This window comes from Pteropus vampyrus, unplaced genomic scaffold, assembly GCF_000151845.1.
Source record: "Pteropus vampyrus isolate Shadow unplaced genomic scaffold, Pvam_2.0 Scaffold582, whole genome shotgun sequence".
Lineage (NCBI taxonomy): Eukaryota > Metazoa > Chordata > Mammalia > Chiroptera > Pteropodidae > Pteropus > Pteropus vampyrus.
Genome location: NW_011889363.1, coordinates 967,632 through 983,483, shown reverse-complemented (window position 1 = coordinate 983,483; position 15,852 = coordinate 967,632). Strand labels below are relative to the sequence as shown.

The 15,852-nt window shown below is 41.6% G+C and overlaps 1 protein-coding gene and 1 pseudogene across 1 annotated transcript; one reads left to right on the top strand and one right to left on the bottom strand.

Moving 5' to 3' along the window:
• The first annotated feature begins 245 nt into the window (after nucleotides 1-245).
• On the top strand, nucleotides 246-364 carry LOC111733580 (annotated as a pseudogene).
• A 3,879-nt stretch (nucleotides 365-4,243) lies between these two features.
• On the bottom strand, nucleotides 4,244-6,535 carry MID1IP1 (MID1 interacting protein 1). Its single transcript, XM_011384457.2, has 2 exons — nucleotides 6,262-6,535; nucleotides 4,244-6,010 (listed from the first exon to the last, which is right to left on the bottom strand). The coding sequence occupies exon 2, from the start codon at nucleotides 5,740-5,742 to the stop codon at nucleotides 5,191-5,193; it is 552 nt and encodes a 183-aa protein (XP_011382759.1). The 5' UTR covers nucleotides 5,743-6,010; nucleotides 6,262-6,535; the 3' UTR covers nucleotides 4,244-5,190.
• Nucleotides 6,536-15,852: the final 9,317 nt, after the last annotated feature.

The window sequence follows — 15,852 nt, the reverse complement described above, 5'->3', positions numbered from 1 at the left end:
CCGATAAATTTTAAAAACTGTGTTTCAAAGTGTTCTGAAACAATAGACCAAGAAGTAATAAAATATAAGAAAAAGAATAGGAAGGTACCAAAAAAAAATGTTTCTCTTGAGAATAGAGAATGCTAAAACAGGAAGGGCTGATGAGATAGTTGTGGTTTTAACAGGCCTTGTTTAGACAGATGCATAACTATTAGTTTTCTGCTCTAACTTGACCAAGATTTTTAATACTAAAAAGAAAACAGATAGTCTGCAGCTATACCACCCTGAACATGCCCAGTCTCATCTGATCTCGGAAGCTAAGCAGGGTCGGGCCTGGTTAATACTTGAATGGGAGACCACCTAGGAAGACCAGGTGCCGTAGGTGTTAAAATAAAAATAAATAGATAGATAGATAGATAGATAGATAGATAGATAGATAGATAGATAGATAGATAGATAGATAAAATTGAGGAGGTGAAATCTTCAAGATTTTATGAAAGATGTATCCATTTGGGTCTTCACTATAATTGCTACCTACCATTCAAGCACTGAATAGGAAGCAGCTGGAAAAATTCTGTGCACAGATGTGGTTTTCCTTTTCCTTAACCAACACTTCATTAATTAACTAGCATTCTTTCAATGGAGCAGGGAGACTCCTGAGGAATTTGGGAAATAGAGAGAAAAACCATAAAATCCTCATTTGCCAATACTGGAAGACATCTTAAAGTTTGAGCTGCTTTCACCTCTTATTTCCTTTCTGTAGGCTTTCAAACCCTTTGTTTATCCTAAAACCCAGGGGTGGGGGTAACCTCCAGCCTACACTCCACCTCCTTATCTTCCTACACAAGCTCCATCCTTGGACAATCCATTTGCATGTCCAAGCCCTATCCACCATCCATGCATGTCCACCATCAAGAGAATAAACTCAATGCAAATGCCTGTGAAATTCTTGGAATGGACTCAGGGCCATTTGGACAGGGTACTCTGGGGACCCAGGTAATCAAGTGTGGTCTGGAAGTAGGGCACGGTTCTGGTCCTTCCCTCAGCTCTGAGGACTCTTTGCTCTATGGAGACTCGCAAGGCCTTACAAGAGCTAGCATGGGGGTGCTCTAAAGTGGGTTTGGGGAGAAGTCATAGTTGCATGAGGCAAAGGATACTGGCTTCCAGATGCAGAAGCGGTTATTGGTAGTAGACTGTCATAATCTTCACCGCTCATCAGAACGTTCTACATAGTTCCAAATGAACTAACTGGAGGCCTAATAAAGTGTTTAGAGTAACTCAAGAATGACTTTTTCAGTTTCTCTGAGTTATTAAAAAAAATGGATATGATCTTAAAAGAAAAAATAAATAATTTTGTTTAAGTAATCTTACAAATTAAAGCAATTTCGCCTTGATCAGAAACTACATAAAGTTCGAAATTTTAAAAAGACTCAATTCATTTAAAGAGAGTAATCAATAGTCTACATGCTTAAAATTTTCATAATCTCCTGATCCACATTTTTCAGTTTGTTGGGGGTAAAAATTGCTTCTAAAGTTTTAAAGAAAACATTGCTTCTGTCATTATTTGGTGCAAAATTCTTCAAAACAAATCACACGAGGATGTAATGATTGGTATAAATGTACTAGATATCTCATTAAAAGATAATTACCTTAAAGAAAAAAGGAGTGTATGATATAAGATTTGAGCCCTCGATCCTTCAAAACTGTGTCTAATTTTCAAACATTTGAGAACTACAGAAGAAAGGGAGAAGGCACGGGAGGAGGAGAAATGCTCTTTCCTAAATGATTTTTGTTCAGCAACTAAAAATAAGGGGAAATGATGAGGCATATGCAAATGACAATAACTTCCATTTCTTAAAAAAAGTGTTAAAAAGAAAACTAGTTAGACTAGTTTTCAAGTTGGTCCAAAGAATAATAATCCCAGCTTCTGTGATGGCCTCTCTAACAATTGGGTTCAGGTTCAGAGAAAGAGTAAATTAGGACAGATGGCTAAGGAACACTATAAATGTAAAACATGTAAAAGCCCATGTGAGCAAAGCAGTAAGCTGTTTTAGAGGCCAAAGCAGGCTTCTCAAAGGCTTTGGTGTGAGTTTTTCATGTAGAAAATTCCTATCGAATGTAAATATCTGGATGATAATCAATTGCCATCTGTTTCTTTTTGCCCAGTTCATCTATCTGTGCCTTCCTTTTAGTCACAAACTGCCACATGGATGAGCACTGTCATACAACCAGCATCTCTGAGAGCTCTAATTTAGGGAGAAGCCACACAATGTTTACAACATTTAAAATCTATAGACTACTTTGAGCTTCCTCAGGAAAGACCTTCTGAAAATATAAAATCCCTTGTCACATTATCTCAGAGGTTAAGCAAAATTTAAATAGCTTGAGAAGTTCTAACAGGTGAATTTGTTGAGGATTTGACCTGTTTTGCTTCATAAACTGATGAATAAAATAGTAGTTACTATCAGTGGAATAGTACTTATTGGGCCTGGGAAATCTTATGGGTTCATAAAGACTCCGGTCTTTTTTAACAATGATCATCATGACTCCTAGGTCAAAATTAATTCACTATTTATATATAAAAATACTCTTACATAAAGTTACATTTTCAAAAATAAAGTTAACATTCATAGCTATTTACGACTTAATCTTGCTATCATATACTTTTTGTATTCTATATACTACAGGAACATTCTGAAAAAAAACTTGCAGTTAGCATCTCATAAACTTTTTGATATTATCTTCCCAAACTGACTTTGGTTTTAATTCAGGCCCTTCCTCAAGACTTTGAGAAAGGAAATCGTTTACTTGCTGTTTCATGTGTGTAATTGAAAACTATGCTTTTCCTTAAAATGGACATATCGTCCCATGCTTCATATACGCCTGGAGCAGTCAAGGGGGTCAACAGAGACGTGAACCAACAACCCTGAGCAGTGCCTTAAGAAACTTTGAAGCCTCAGACAGTCTCTACACCGTCTCATTTAATTCTCACTGCAACTCTATAAAATAAGCATTGTAGTTATTATTATGCCTAATTTCAAATGTGACAACAAGCTCGAATGTTTAAATACTCGCAATTAATAAGTACTAGTAACGAGAGGATTTGAACCCAACCTTCTGGCTCTAAATTCTTGGAGTTTCTTTCTACGACATGGCTTCTGTGGTCTCCTTTCTTTGTATTCTTTGTTTGCAATATTTTAAAGGAGATACAAAACAAGAGGCCGTATTTCTTACTTTTGGAGCTACCTCGCTTATCTTTATATATTAACGATTAACTTTCTCCGGCAACGGCAGGCACCCTAGTCTTGAAACTTCCCCATTTTTTTCACTGCTGCTAAAAGCTGATAATAGACTTGAGCTGCCCACACCAAAAACAAAACAAACAAACCCTTTTTTCCTTTTTCTAAACTACAACATTGTATTTTAAATTCAAGTTCTAGGAGCTTAGAGATGTCTCATGACTGCAAGCTTGAAAACTTAAGTTGATCTAACACTTATTTCCCCCTAAACAAATAATGAAATAAAGAAAATACAGAACAATGTATTTCTCCCTTCCCACCATCCCAGGAAAGCATCATAATGGCACCTAAGAAGTGTTCACAAGGGCCCAGTAGCAGCCTTGACAGATATGCTGTCCATAATTGCAGACTGGCTCACTGAAAAACTGGAAGCATTGCTGGACGCTGCCTAACAAAGCTTAGTACTTCACGAAGAACTAGTAAAAGAAGCCAGAGCACATGTTATAACACATTTAAGTATCTCTTATGATCAACCTAAAACACTTGTAAATAAAGACCTGCAAGGCGTGTGCACTAATATTAGCTGGCCTTTTCTAATTCTTCACTGCTACTAAGTAGACAAAAGACATTTCTACTTTTAAAATAAGTTTTTAATGCCCCAAAACACTTTAGTTTGTGCTTAAGGTTCTTAAAACATCAAAATGTTAATTTAGCACTTTAATAAGCTGGTCAACTTGGTTAGAAAATGCAATATATGAATGTCTAAATACTTTGAATATTTATGAACTTTTTGTTGTGTTGTATGGGCCTACCTTGGTACTGAACTAGAAATAAAAACTAGTAAGTAATTTTGTCTGTAGCTACTTCTCAGACAAATCTGAATGCTGAGAGATGATTATCCAGCATTTTGAAATACCAGAAGGAAAATAAATTTTACTTTTGCTATAAAATCAATTAATTTATTTTTATTTAACTAATAATCCATTCATTGACAAATTAAAGAGCAACAACTTTTGTCGAGTTTTGTTAACACATTTGCCTTTTATTTTTTAGAATAGTCTACATCTAGATTTTAAAAAGTTTTAAATAAATTTAAGACATAACAACAGTGGAACTCTTCATCATTCTATGTACAACACTGATAGAATGTCAGTTGGTTCCATTTCAGATAGGTCCACTTTCTCATGTTATCATTTCCACTGGCTGAGTGGCAAGGTTCGTACAAGCTGACACAGTGCCAACTTATACACACTGGGATGGGGGCAGGGGTGGCATGAAAGGCATGGGGTAGGCGTGCCACAGGACAACTATACTGTGTAACAGAAAATCGTTAATAAAGTAGTACCGGTTATCCACAGACATTGCTGTTTGTGCGCTTATCACAATGGAATCGCTGAAATTTCAGAGCAAGGAGGAGATTCCAAATATTTCAGACAGGGCCACTGTTACAAAAAGAAATAGTGCAAACAGGAAAACTGATGCAATCCTAGCAACGCTGCAGCCTCCATCAGCCCAACCACCAGGAGGCGGGAGGCTGCTGCGTGCCCCGCCTTCCCCAGCACCCAGCTCGGGGCGGAGCTCCAAAGTGTGGCAACCCAGCGCCGCGCCCTGGCATGGCCATTTCTCGGCCCTTCTCCGGAAAGAACAAAAAAGAAACTCCAGGAAAGGCACAGGCTGAATGCAGGGCGTCAGCCCAGTCCCATCCCCACCAAAGAAGAACACAGACCCCATCACCCCGTGGGAGGGAAGAAGATCCTTGATTTGCTCCCCCACCCGCCACCACTTCCTTCTCTTCTCTTCTCCCAAAAGAAGCCCCCTCCTCCGTGCAGCCCCACTGCGCCCCCTTCACGTACACAGCTCCCCAACTTCGCAGTCGGCCCATCGCGCCCTACGGCCAGAAATACAGCTTTGAGGAAGTAGAGGGTGAGAGATGGGGCCGGGAAGGGTGCTGAGCAGCCGCGGGCGGCCCGCCTCAGTGTCCCCAATTGCTGAAGCCGATCTCCTGCTTATATCTGTTGGTGAGGATGTTGGCTTTGCGCGTAAGTTTGGAGAGCACAGTGTGCAGCCCGCGTAGGTGGTAGTGAAACTGCTGTTCCAGGTCCTCCTCGCCGGCGTCCGCGCCCTCCAAGTGGCTCAGATCCACTAGGATGTCCTTGGACTTCCAGGAGCTGCCCTCCTCGCTCCCCGCTGGCGGAGGTGGCTGGTGCAGAACCCCCCATTCGATGTCGTTGCGGATGGACTTGAGCAGCACATAGTGGCTGTACATGTCCCGGGAGGGCGCAAAAAAGCTGCTCTTGGCACTGCCGGGGCCGGGGGCCGGGGGCGTGCCCTCCTCCAGGCAGCCTCCACTGCTGCTTACCTCCACGCTGACGTCGTTGTCCAGCCCGGGCTCGGCCAAGGGCACGTCGCGCAGCAGGCTGGGCACCATCACCGTCTGGTCCATGTTGTTCACCGCGCCGATGAAGCGGTTCATGGCGTTAAAGAGCGAGTGCTTCTGGTTGTAGGTGTCACAGATTTGCATCATGGTTGCCGCACGGGCGCCGAAGCACAGGGGCACGGAATGACCGGCTGGGGAGAGGGGGTGCCCGCCTTCACGAGATCTCAGAGGCCCGCGCCGGGGGCTTGGCTAAAGCCGGACTGGCGGGATTTTCAGCTCCTCCTCCGCCCTCTCCAACTCTCGTCTCGCTCACAGCCCTGCCCTGCGGGATGCGCGGCTTCTCAGGGCTTTGGCGTCCGAAAGCTCGCAATGGCGGCTCGTGGTCTGTGGGTCGAGCCCTGGCTTGGCTGAGAGACTGGGACGAAAGAGAAGATTATTCAATCGGCTAGGATGCCTGGCGCCCCCGCCCGCGCGCACCTCCCTTTCCGATTACTGCTCTCTTGGGACGGCGCTCAGGTGGCTTCCGGAAGCCGGGCTGTCCCACCTCTTTGCCCGCCGAGGGCCGCGGCAAGAAGGAAGGGGTGCTCCCCACCCCCGTCGTCCTCCAAAAAGCCTGAGTCCAAGCGCCTATGCTGACCGGGGCAGAGATGGGACAGGGGCACCCACCTCCTCCTGCTCCTCGAGATCCTCTTCCGCTGAGTAGCTCAGAGTTCTCGCTTTTGGAGGCTGCTGCCTGCGGGCGCTGCTGTAGTCAGTGACCGGCTGCAACTGTGGGCGGCTGTGGTGGCGTCGGCCCCCTACCCATCCCAGGTGCTCAATTTATAGAGCCCCAGAAAGGTGTCGCCGGCGATCAGAGCCACCCCCGGTGTCTCCTCCTCCCGCCTCCCCGTCAGTGCAGATAAAAATCCTGAGCCGGGATGACCGCGAGTAACACTCTCCGGGACCTTTCTATGGTGGGGGCGGAGCGCGCCTGGCAAGCTCCGCCTCTCGCCTGATACCCAGGCGGAGGGAGGGCGCAGTGGCCAGGCAGGGCTACAACAGCCGCACCCCACCAGCGCGAGAGTAGATCAGGCCAGCGGGGGAGGGCACGGCACTGCGAGAGTGAAGAAGGCGCTAGCGTCCGGACTCGCAAAAGGACAGGCTGGTGTGGCGGGGTTGGGAGGACCTTGAATGCGATCTCAATGTGAGATGACCGAAACGCACACGCCCCAGTTGCAAAGTGAGCCCCCCAACGCCGCATCAATAGTGGCTGCAGACCAGAAATTACTGTCTTGGTTTATTATTAGCCGTCGGGGAAGAGGACCGGTAGCAGCCGCAACTCTGTCCTGGGGCTCTTATGTAAGAAGGGTGGTAGAGCATGCTGGGTGCACGTGAACACATAGTGCTCCTGCTGTGGCTCTGGCTTTGGCCGGCTGCTGGGGGAGGAGAGCCTGTGAGGCGTTTGCTTTCCTCCGGGTGAGGTCTCTCCCAATCTTTCCTGTAACAGCTGCTGCCAGGGATGAAAAGTGACCCACCATTGGATCTGCACATTTTTTTCCCAAGAGATCAAATGTGGCATGGGAAGAAGTAGCCAAAATTCCTGACTTTTGTCCAAGTCTGGCTACTCAGAGATGCTGGAGAGGGTGACAGTAGTTAGGACTGGTGTTAGGTCTTAAATCATTTAACAGGAGGGTCCGGGAAGGTGTCCAATAATATTGGAGGGTGAATTAAAATGTTCCTTTCCAAAGATAGCTCTTAAAAAGCAATATCATTTAATTGGGCCTAAGCTATGTACTAAATTTAACTGTTAAGGGCTTTGCACCTTAAATTTCACTTTGGGACTCCAAACCACAGCCCATTTTCATTTTTGTTTTTGTTTTACCATCTCATTTCCCTTGCTATGTCCTTCATCTACCAGTCTTCCAACAGTCCTACAGATAATTCAACGAGACTCAAGTTTCTAATTTTAAAGTTTTTCTCTAAAACCTTCCAGGAGTGTTTTTACTACAGTTTTCTTGCAGGACAAAAACTGCCAAAAAGAAGAGAGCACATAATAAAGGGATTCCGTTCCCTTTTTCTTTCACCTTATAATCTATAGTTAAGGGTTTGTTTTTTTTTTACATGACAAACCATCTTCCTAATTGTCTTTTGAATGAAAATCTGACTTGGTATAATAAGGATTCACTTGTTGACAACAGGACACAAGTCAGTGACCCCCGAAGACAGCCCAGTCTGGGGAATCCACCCCCTCAGACCTTATTAGCTCCAAATTATAGTCCATATTTTCTTATCTATAAAATTAGGATGTTACCTGCTCAACCTACTTATCCGGGTCCTTGGGAGGATCAATGAAAAGAAAAATGTAGAGCAAAAAGCATTATATAAATCAAAGTATTAAAATAATCTCACCCTCCCTCTTTGCACACACAGAAACAAACTTACAGCTTTCATTTCCTTATCAATAAAATGAAGCTTCTCCCATGGGTAGTGCCAAATTTTGGTTGAATGTAATGGAGTTTAAAATTATGTGAATTGTAAAGTACTTTACAAAGATTATTTGTACTTAGTATAGGACCTCATCATAGCCTAGAGGCATTGATAGGATTCTTAAAAATACGGAAATATAATGAGTCACAGACCCTCCCCCACCCCCCATGCCATGCTTGGACAGCAAGAGAGTACAAAAAAATCTGGGTTGATTTTTAAATTCTTATGTCCACTGAGATACAAAGCATTGCAAGAAAAAAACCTTGAGAAAAAATACATATCGAGTTTTCAGTAGCTGAACCTCTTGTTAGTTAAAACGCATTTTGTCCCCAGTGACAGCCCTTCTTGATATTTTAGGTACCTATGCCTCTGGATTAAAACTTGGCATTCAGATTTTAGTAGTGAAACGCCAGAATTCTGCCTCTTTTCTTCTCAGTTCCAGTTGAGTGTAATAATAACTCTCCGAAAACGGAAATAGAAATGAGCTAGCAAAGGGATCCCAGCAAAAAAAAAAAGGGGGGGGGGGGGGCAAGCTTGGGAGAGAGCCCCTAACACCTTCTTTATGGCCTCCACCCCCTTCTAATCTGTTTCTTTCCTTCCTCACTGTCTCGAGGTCACTCTCTGTCCCCCAGTTTCTTTACTCTGGCCCTTGTTCTTTCACATTTCTTAAACACTATAAGAGAAAGAAGGTTCATGCACCTGCCTACAAAACTTCCCACACTGGGCCTCCTCAGCTCCCCTGAGGCGGTGCAACAGCTCACGGACACTGGGATTGCTCCAGAATGGAAAGGTCCCCGGGCCACGACTGCGGGGCCCTCAGAATCACCCCACCACCGCCCCTCTGGCTTCAGCCAATCAGATGCTATCAGACAAAGTTATACAAATAAGCTTTCACGCCCTAGCGAGTCAAGAGCCTGGTGTCCCTCCCCCAGGCGTCCTCTTTCACTTCAGTCACGGAACTGGCAGTCGCGTCCCTGGCAACCGGCGCGCTGCCAATTTTCCCCGTACAAGCGGCTGGAAAAAAAGAGAGAAATTCCCTGGGGTTACTTAGGAGGGAAGCGGGAGAGCCCTGACCCAGCCGAGGTGGGTAGCCTCTCTGGTTGCCCCAGGCACTTTTCCAGTCGAGATCTGGAACAGGCTGGAGATAGATGCCGAGCAACTTGTCCAGACCTCCTTTTGCCTCTGGAAAACAGAGGAAGTCTTGCGTTGAGCAAACAACTTTTGAGTTCTTGTAGTAGGCCAGCAGGCTCAAGGCTGAGGACCTTTGGTCTCTGCTTCCTCCTCGATACGCAAAATTCTCAATAAAAGCCTTCACTAGGGTTGGCGCCCTCCCTACTTCTTGGACCACAACTCCAGCTCTGGAGCTCTTAAGTTCCTGTTCTTAATTCCCACTTTACCTTCTTATTTCAGCAACCAGGAAGTCATCCTTTGCTGGCCTATCTCCCCAAAAGTGTACACAAATTACCCTTTCTATTGTGTCCTTTGGATAGTTCAGAAAAAGATGGCATTTTAAATGACCAGAAATTCACAAAGTAGAGAGCAAGAATAAACTGGTCAAAGAAGGCAGATTGAAGAAATAAGATTCGTCTTAGAGCTGGAGGGAAGGTGGTATAATTGCAGGGCTAGAAATCAGTCCAACCCAAGATGATTTTGAATTACTTTGAGGCAGAACTTGTTAGAAAGCACTTCATTGAACGCGTCCTAGGAATATAACATCAGACTGACTTGATGAAGGCCATGTAATCCAACCACCCAGTTGTGCTGAAATCACTCACAACATCCCCACCAAGTGGTCACCCTGGCCCACATTCTTGTAATTTCCATCCTCCATCAACAGTTCTCCCTCCTTAGAGCCCTCCAGGAGGTAGATATTGTGTCTCTTGAATCCACTATTGTTTAAGCCAGTTATCCTCAGTCCTTGCAGCAGTTCATGTTCTCTTTTGAGTTGCTCACCCATCCTGGTCACTGTCTTTGTAAGTAGCTCCAGTTTGCCTGTAAGTGCGGCACCTGAAATTCATTCCCAGTACCATCTTTTCTAGGACAAAATGGAGTGGCAGTCATCTATTTTATTGTAAATGGTAACTTTTCTAAGTCATAGTCATTGCACACAAATGCTTGGAATGTAGACATATTAAAGCATTTTAACTTTACAACAACCTTGAGAAGAAAGTAAGGATTAAAGACTTTACATGGCTAAAGTAGCAGAATTGGAATTTGACCAAGTTTTCTGATGCTAGAACCAATGTTCCTTCTACTATCCAACAAATATCTATTCTTACAATGCTGCCTAAGATTTAACGGACTTTTTTTAACAGCTACATCCATATGCTGTTGGTTCACAAAATTTTAGGTATCCCATTCTTTAGCAAGGCAGAACTTTTTGGATCAAAGTACAGAGCTTTATACTTATCCTACTTAAACTTTACCTTATTAATTTTGGCACATTACTCCAGACTGTTTAGATTCTATTTCTGTGCTCTAATGTATTTGGATCTTACCCATACATTTGATAACTATTTTATATATTCATCCAAATTATTGATAATAGATAAAAGGCAGCACTGGGCAAAGGGCAAAGTGCTGTAGAACATTTGGAGAGCTCCTTCAGCTTGATATCAGTACATTAATTAGCACCTTTGTGCATATGTTGTTTCAGCTAGCTATGAATCATATTAACTATATAATCATCTAGCCTATATTTTTCTTCTTGACCACAGATTATGAGAGATCTTGCTAAGTGTCTTGCTAAAGTTCCAAGTTCATGGCCAGTTTTCCTCTTAGGGAATAAGGAAGCAGGGTATTTTTGTCATCTGTCATGAAAGAACTTCAGGCCCTTAGGTCCAGAACTACTGTTCTTGCTCTCTGCTCCTGTCAACTTCACTTTAAGAAATCCAATGACGGGAACTACAAGCCTTGTTCTTGGATAGATGATATTCTTGGAGATGATTTTATTAAAACAGTGTTTTTCTATAAACCCCCTGAATACTATTTCTAAAAGTTCATTTGCAAAGCACATTTATGAATAGATGTCTGCCTATGTTATTCTATTCTGTTATTCATCTATTGCAGATGATTCAAAATATCTGGATGCCTGATATCTACTATTCTTTATGTAAAGTCTACACTTCTTGAACCCTAAAAATTGAAGAATTCATGTCAGTGGAGTTCTAAGAGTCTTCTATGCAGTCATCTGCAACACGAATGTGGCCACAGGGCTATATTATTTATCCATATAAATATATACTGTTTACCACTCTACTCTGCAAAGATTATCCTTGCCAGTTTGGCTGCAAAGATTGGACTTTAGATCAGCATTGGTTTTAGGCTGTCCAAAATCCAAGTAAGGCACATGGTCAATTTCCTTTTTTCCTAAATGATTTCACAAATAGTAGAAATTAGGAAGTAAATTCATGTGTACACTATTATAAGCACCTTTAACTTTGTTCAAATTATCATTTTGTTCCCGGAAAAATATTAAACAAGGAAACATGTCTTCCAACTTTAAGATATAGAGTGTCTTCTGTAATTTCGTTTTGTGCAAAGTAGGTGATTACCTTGGCCAGAAGTATAAAGTATTTGTCTGTGGCATGCAGTTCAGTCAGCAATATTTGTCATAAATGTTTATTTTGGGCTATACAGTGTTGATAGAAATTACTTCCTTGGTTCCTATTGGCAGGACTCAAATGTTATTTCAATCTTGATTTAAACTATTAGCAAATATAAGTGGGAATGCCGAGGTGATTTACATAGTAATTAGATTTTGGGTTTTAGAAAGAACAATCTTGATTTACTTAACAAAAAGTCTGTAAGAGAAAAAATGAACAACATAGCTAGGTATTAAAACATATCTCTCTCGTTTAGTCTCCTTCAGGAGAAAGAGATTATCTAAATCACTGTGCTTTGGATTCAGAATCCAGAATATTCCAAATTGAAGATTCTTGAGGGGTCTATGAAATAGTAAATTAAAAAATTCTAAGTGTGAATTTAGTGTTTGTTCATTCAATACTATTTTTTTCATTTAGTTTCAGACAGCACATTTAGCTTTGTTAGATCCGGGCTGAAGCAAATGGCCAGTTCAGCTGCTTTTATAAATGTTCTTCTTGACCTACCGTAGGGACCATGCTTTTTATACTGTCAAACAATTGGTTCAAGTATTTCACATTTCTTTGAACTATTTGTAATTACTCCGTGGCTAGAAAATATAGTGCTTGGGTTATTACTATCTAATGTCATGTTTGTTCAAAAGTCTATTTTTTTATTTATTCAAGCATAAGATATTAATTTGCCTTCCTTCCACAACACAACCCTCAACCTGTTCTTCAAACAGAATAGTCTTCTTCTTCTCTCCCCTGTCCTCCTGTCCTCCTTCTCTCCCTTCCCCTTCCCTCCCTTTCCCTTCCCTCTTCTCCCTTCTACTCCTTTCCTCTCCTCTCCTCTCTCTTTCTCCCCATCAGAAAGGCCAGAAATTGAAAAGGGAAGAATTCTTAATGGGAATATGATGCACTCTGAAGTCCCTAACTATTTTAGGAATCTATCTGTAATCCACTCAAAAAAGTAAGGTGTGCAAGGCGGGCAAGTTCATCTTCAACATACTTTATAAAGTGATATAATAAATTAACAAAACAGAAAAAATTAAAATCACCACACATCGCAAAGTGATTAATTCTAAAATTATGACTGTATTCTTAAAGCCATAGAAACATTAGAGTAAATCTGTGTTATAACACCAAAATTCAGTAAAAATAAGTTTTCTCTAACAAACATTCTATTTACTTGAGAGTGTGGGAATGGCAGACCACGTAGTGTAATGAAGAGCAAAGCTCTGGAGTCAGACCTGTCCCTATCCCTCCATCTCTCATCTCCCACCCCCAGTGTAAATCACCTCTCTGCCACTTCCTAGTTTGTGAGCTCAAAGAAGACATACCCTCTGCAAGCCTCAGTTTCTTGACCTTTCAGAGTTAATAGAAGGCTTAAAGTTGAAGTGTACATCTTATAGAATATGAGACAAATGGTAGGCAACATATATGTCACCAGCTGTGATACATTTTCACTGTATATTCTATTAGTCTATATCATGATGCTGTACATGAGAATTATGAATGATAGTAAATACCTATAAGTTTTTGTAGATCATCTATATTTTGTAATATGAAGCATAGTTTGGGGCCTTTGACCTTTTCCACTTGAAAGTTTTGGAAATATACGATGTTGTTTTTCTTTCTTTCCTTCTTTGCTTGCTTGCTTGCTTTTCTTTCTCTTTCTTTCTTTCTTTCTTCTTTCTTTCTTTCTTTCTTTCTTTCTTTCTTTCTTTCTTTCTTTCTTTCTCTTCTTTTTCTTTCTTCTTTCTTTTCTTCCTTTTTTCCTCCTTCCTTCCTTCCTTCCTTCCTTCCTTCCTTCCTTCCTTCCCTCCTTCTTTCCTCCCTCCCTCCCTTCCTCTTTCTTTCTTTCTTCTTTTTTTTCTTTTCCTTCCTTCCTCCCTCCCTCTCTCTCTCGACAAGCCTCAACATGCTTTCTGTCAACACACATTCTTAAAATAATCCACACATTCCTAATCATATATAATATGAGCATTTATAACATTCATGCTGCAATCTCTCAAACTACATTGCTGAGAAAAGTGGTACTTGAAGAATAAATAATTGGGAAATAAATCATAAATTAAGGAAGAGAGGATGTTAGCCATGCAGATATTTTGTGGGAAATCAGGCCAGGCAGAGGGAACAGCCAATGCAAAGGCCTGAGGAAGAAACATGCTTAGAGTATTGAAGGAATGGCAAATAGATTAGTGTGGCAGGAGCAGATAGGGTAAGGGAGAGAATATTAGGTAATGAAATCGGGGAGGCAGTGGGGTCAGATCACATAGCTACTTGTAAGCTATTTTAACGACTTTAGCTTTTACTGGAGGAAGAGGTGTTATAAAGTGTTTTGAGCAAAAACATGACATGATTTGATTTACATATGAAAGGAGCCCAGCATTATTCTCTAGGTTGCAAATAGTCTCTAGAAGAGCAAGGGTAGAAGCTAGATGAGTAGTCAGGAGACCACTGAAATAATCCATGGAAGTGACTTAGATGAAAGTCACTCTTAGTTAAAGGAGGCAGTGGTCAGAAGTGACTGTCTTCTAGGTATATTTTAAAGTCTGAGTAAAATTTGCTGATGGATTGCATTTAGGCGTGAGAAAAATAATATAATCAAGGAAGACAAGTTTTTGATTCAAGCAACTAAAAAGATAGAGCTAACAATGAAATGAGAAAGACTAATGACATAAGCCTGTTTGAGTGAGGAGATCAAGAATTCAATTTTAAACATGTTAATTTGGAGCTCTCTATTAAACATCAGTAGGGACACTGCATAGGTGGTCAAATATAAGAGTTTGAATCATAGTATTTTTTAAAGTGCTGCCTCAAATTCTAGTTTTCATAAGAATGCAATGGATCAAAAAATTTTTGATTATAAAAATCTACCACCAACAACATATATTCCTGGCCCTCACTAGCCACACCATTCCTCTCTTCCTCTTCACAACCTACCTTCTTCAGAGTTATTATCTACCATCTCTGCTACATCCTATTCATTCTTTAGCCCATTCCACTGTGGCTTCCAGTGCCATCACTCTACAAAAATTGTTTTTGCTGATGCTACTAGTCACTGTCCATGGTGCAAATTCACTTTTCTGTTATCATCAATACTTGAAGTTGTCAACATTTGACAATGTTAGCTGCATACTCATTAAAATATGCTTTCCTCAGCTTCCATGTTTTCTTCCTTTCTTTCTAAGTCTCCATTACTAGTTTATCCTTCTCTACCCAATCTTTAAATATTCCTAAGGACTCTTTCTTTGACCTTGTTCTTTACTCACATTACGCTTTTGCCTTGACAAGTATCATCCATTCATGGTGTCAAATATTATCCGTATGTGGTTGACTCAAAAACATTTGTCTCTAGGCAAGATCCTCCTGTTCTTAGTCTCTGATCCATATAATCACCTTATTTCTCCACATTGATGCCTCCCAGGCATCTCAGACTCAACATGTCCAAAAACATACTTTACCCCTGCCAAACTTGCTTCCCTGAAGTATTACCTTTCTCATGACATGGCACCACTATCCACCCAGTTATAGTACTCGTGCCAGAAACTTGAAAGTCATCCTTGACATCTGTCTCCTTCACCCTTCACATCCAATTAGTCACAAAGTTCTAAAGATACCTCAAATCTGTCACCTTTAACTCCTTTGCCTTGGTCTAGTATCCTCTTCTTGCTTTGTACATGGATGGCTCATTTCTGTCTTTCAGATCACAACTCGGGGGGTTCTTCTCTAATCGCCTTATCTAAGACAAATCTCCATCGGTTACTCCACATCCCAGCCCTGTGGAGCAGCTCCTCTAAGCACTGGGACACCAGCAGGAGCTGGACAGACCGTTCTTCAAAGATCTGAGCAATAACTTCACAGAGCCTCATCTCGAATCTCTTAGATTTTAGTACTGCCAACCTCTTATTTTTTGTTCCCTTAACCCTATAAGTGGTAGCTAGTTCTTACAGCTATTAAATTGCTTCGAAATTGCCTTTTCATTCTTTTAGCCTCTACTACCTGTGTAATTAACTCTCCATAGTAAAATCTCTCTGTTAAAATACCTAGGGAAGTTTCTGTTTTCTGGTCCCTTACCTACAGAGCAGCTTTGGTTATTAATTCACTTGGGTTTTTAAAATCTCTTGTCATTTTTAATATTTTCTATCTTCCTGGAAACTTATCCATTTCATTCACAGAGTTATGCCAAGTATTTTCTTCTAGT

Excerpts from the sequence above, each read along its gene's own strand:
- MID1IP1 (XM_011384457.2), bottom strand. The coding sequence starts at position 5,742 with ATGATGCAAATCTGTGACACCTACAACCAGAAGCACTCGCTCTTTAAC.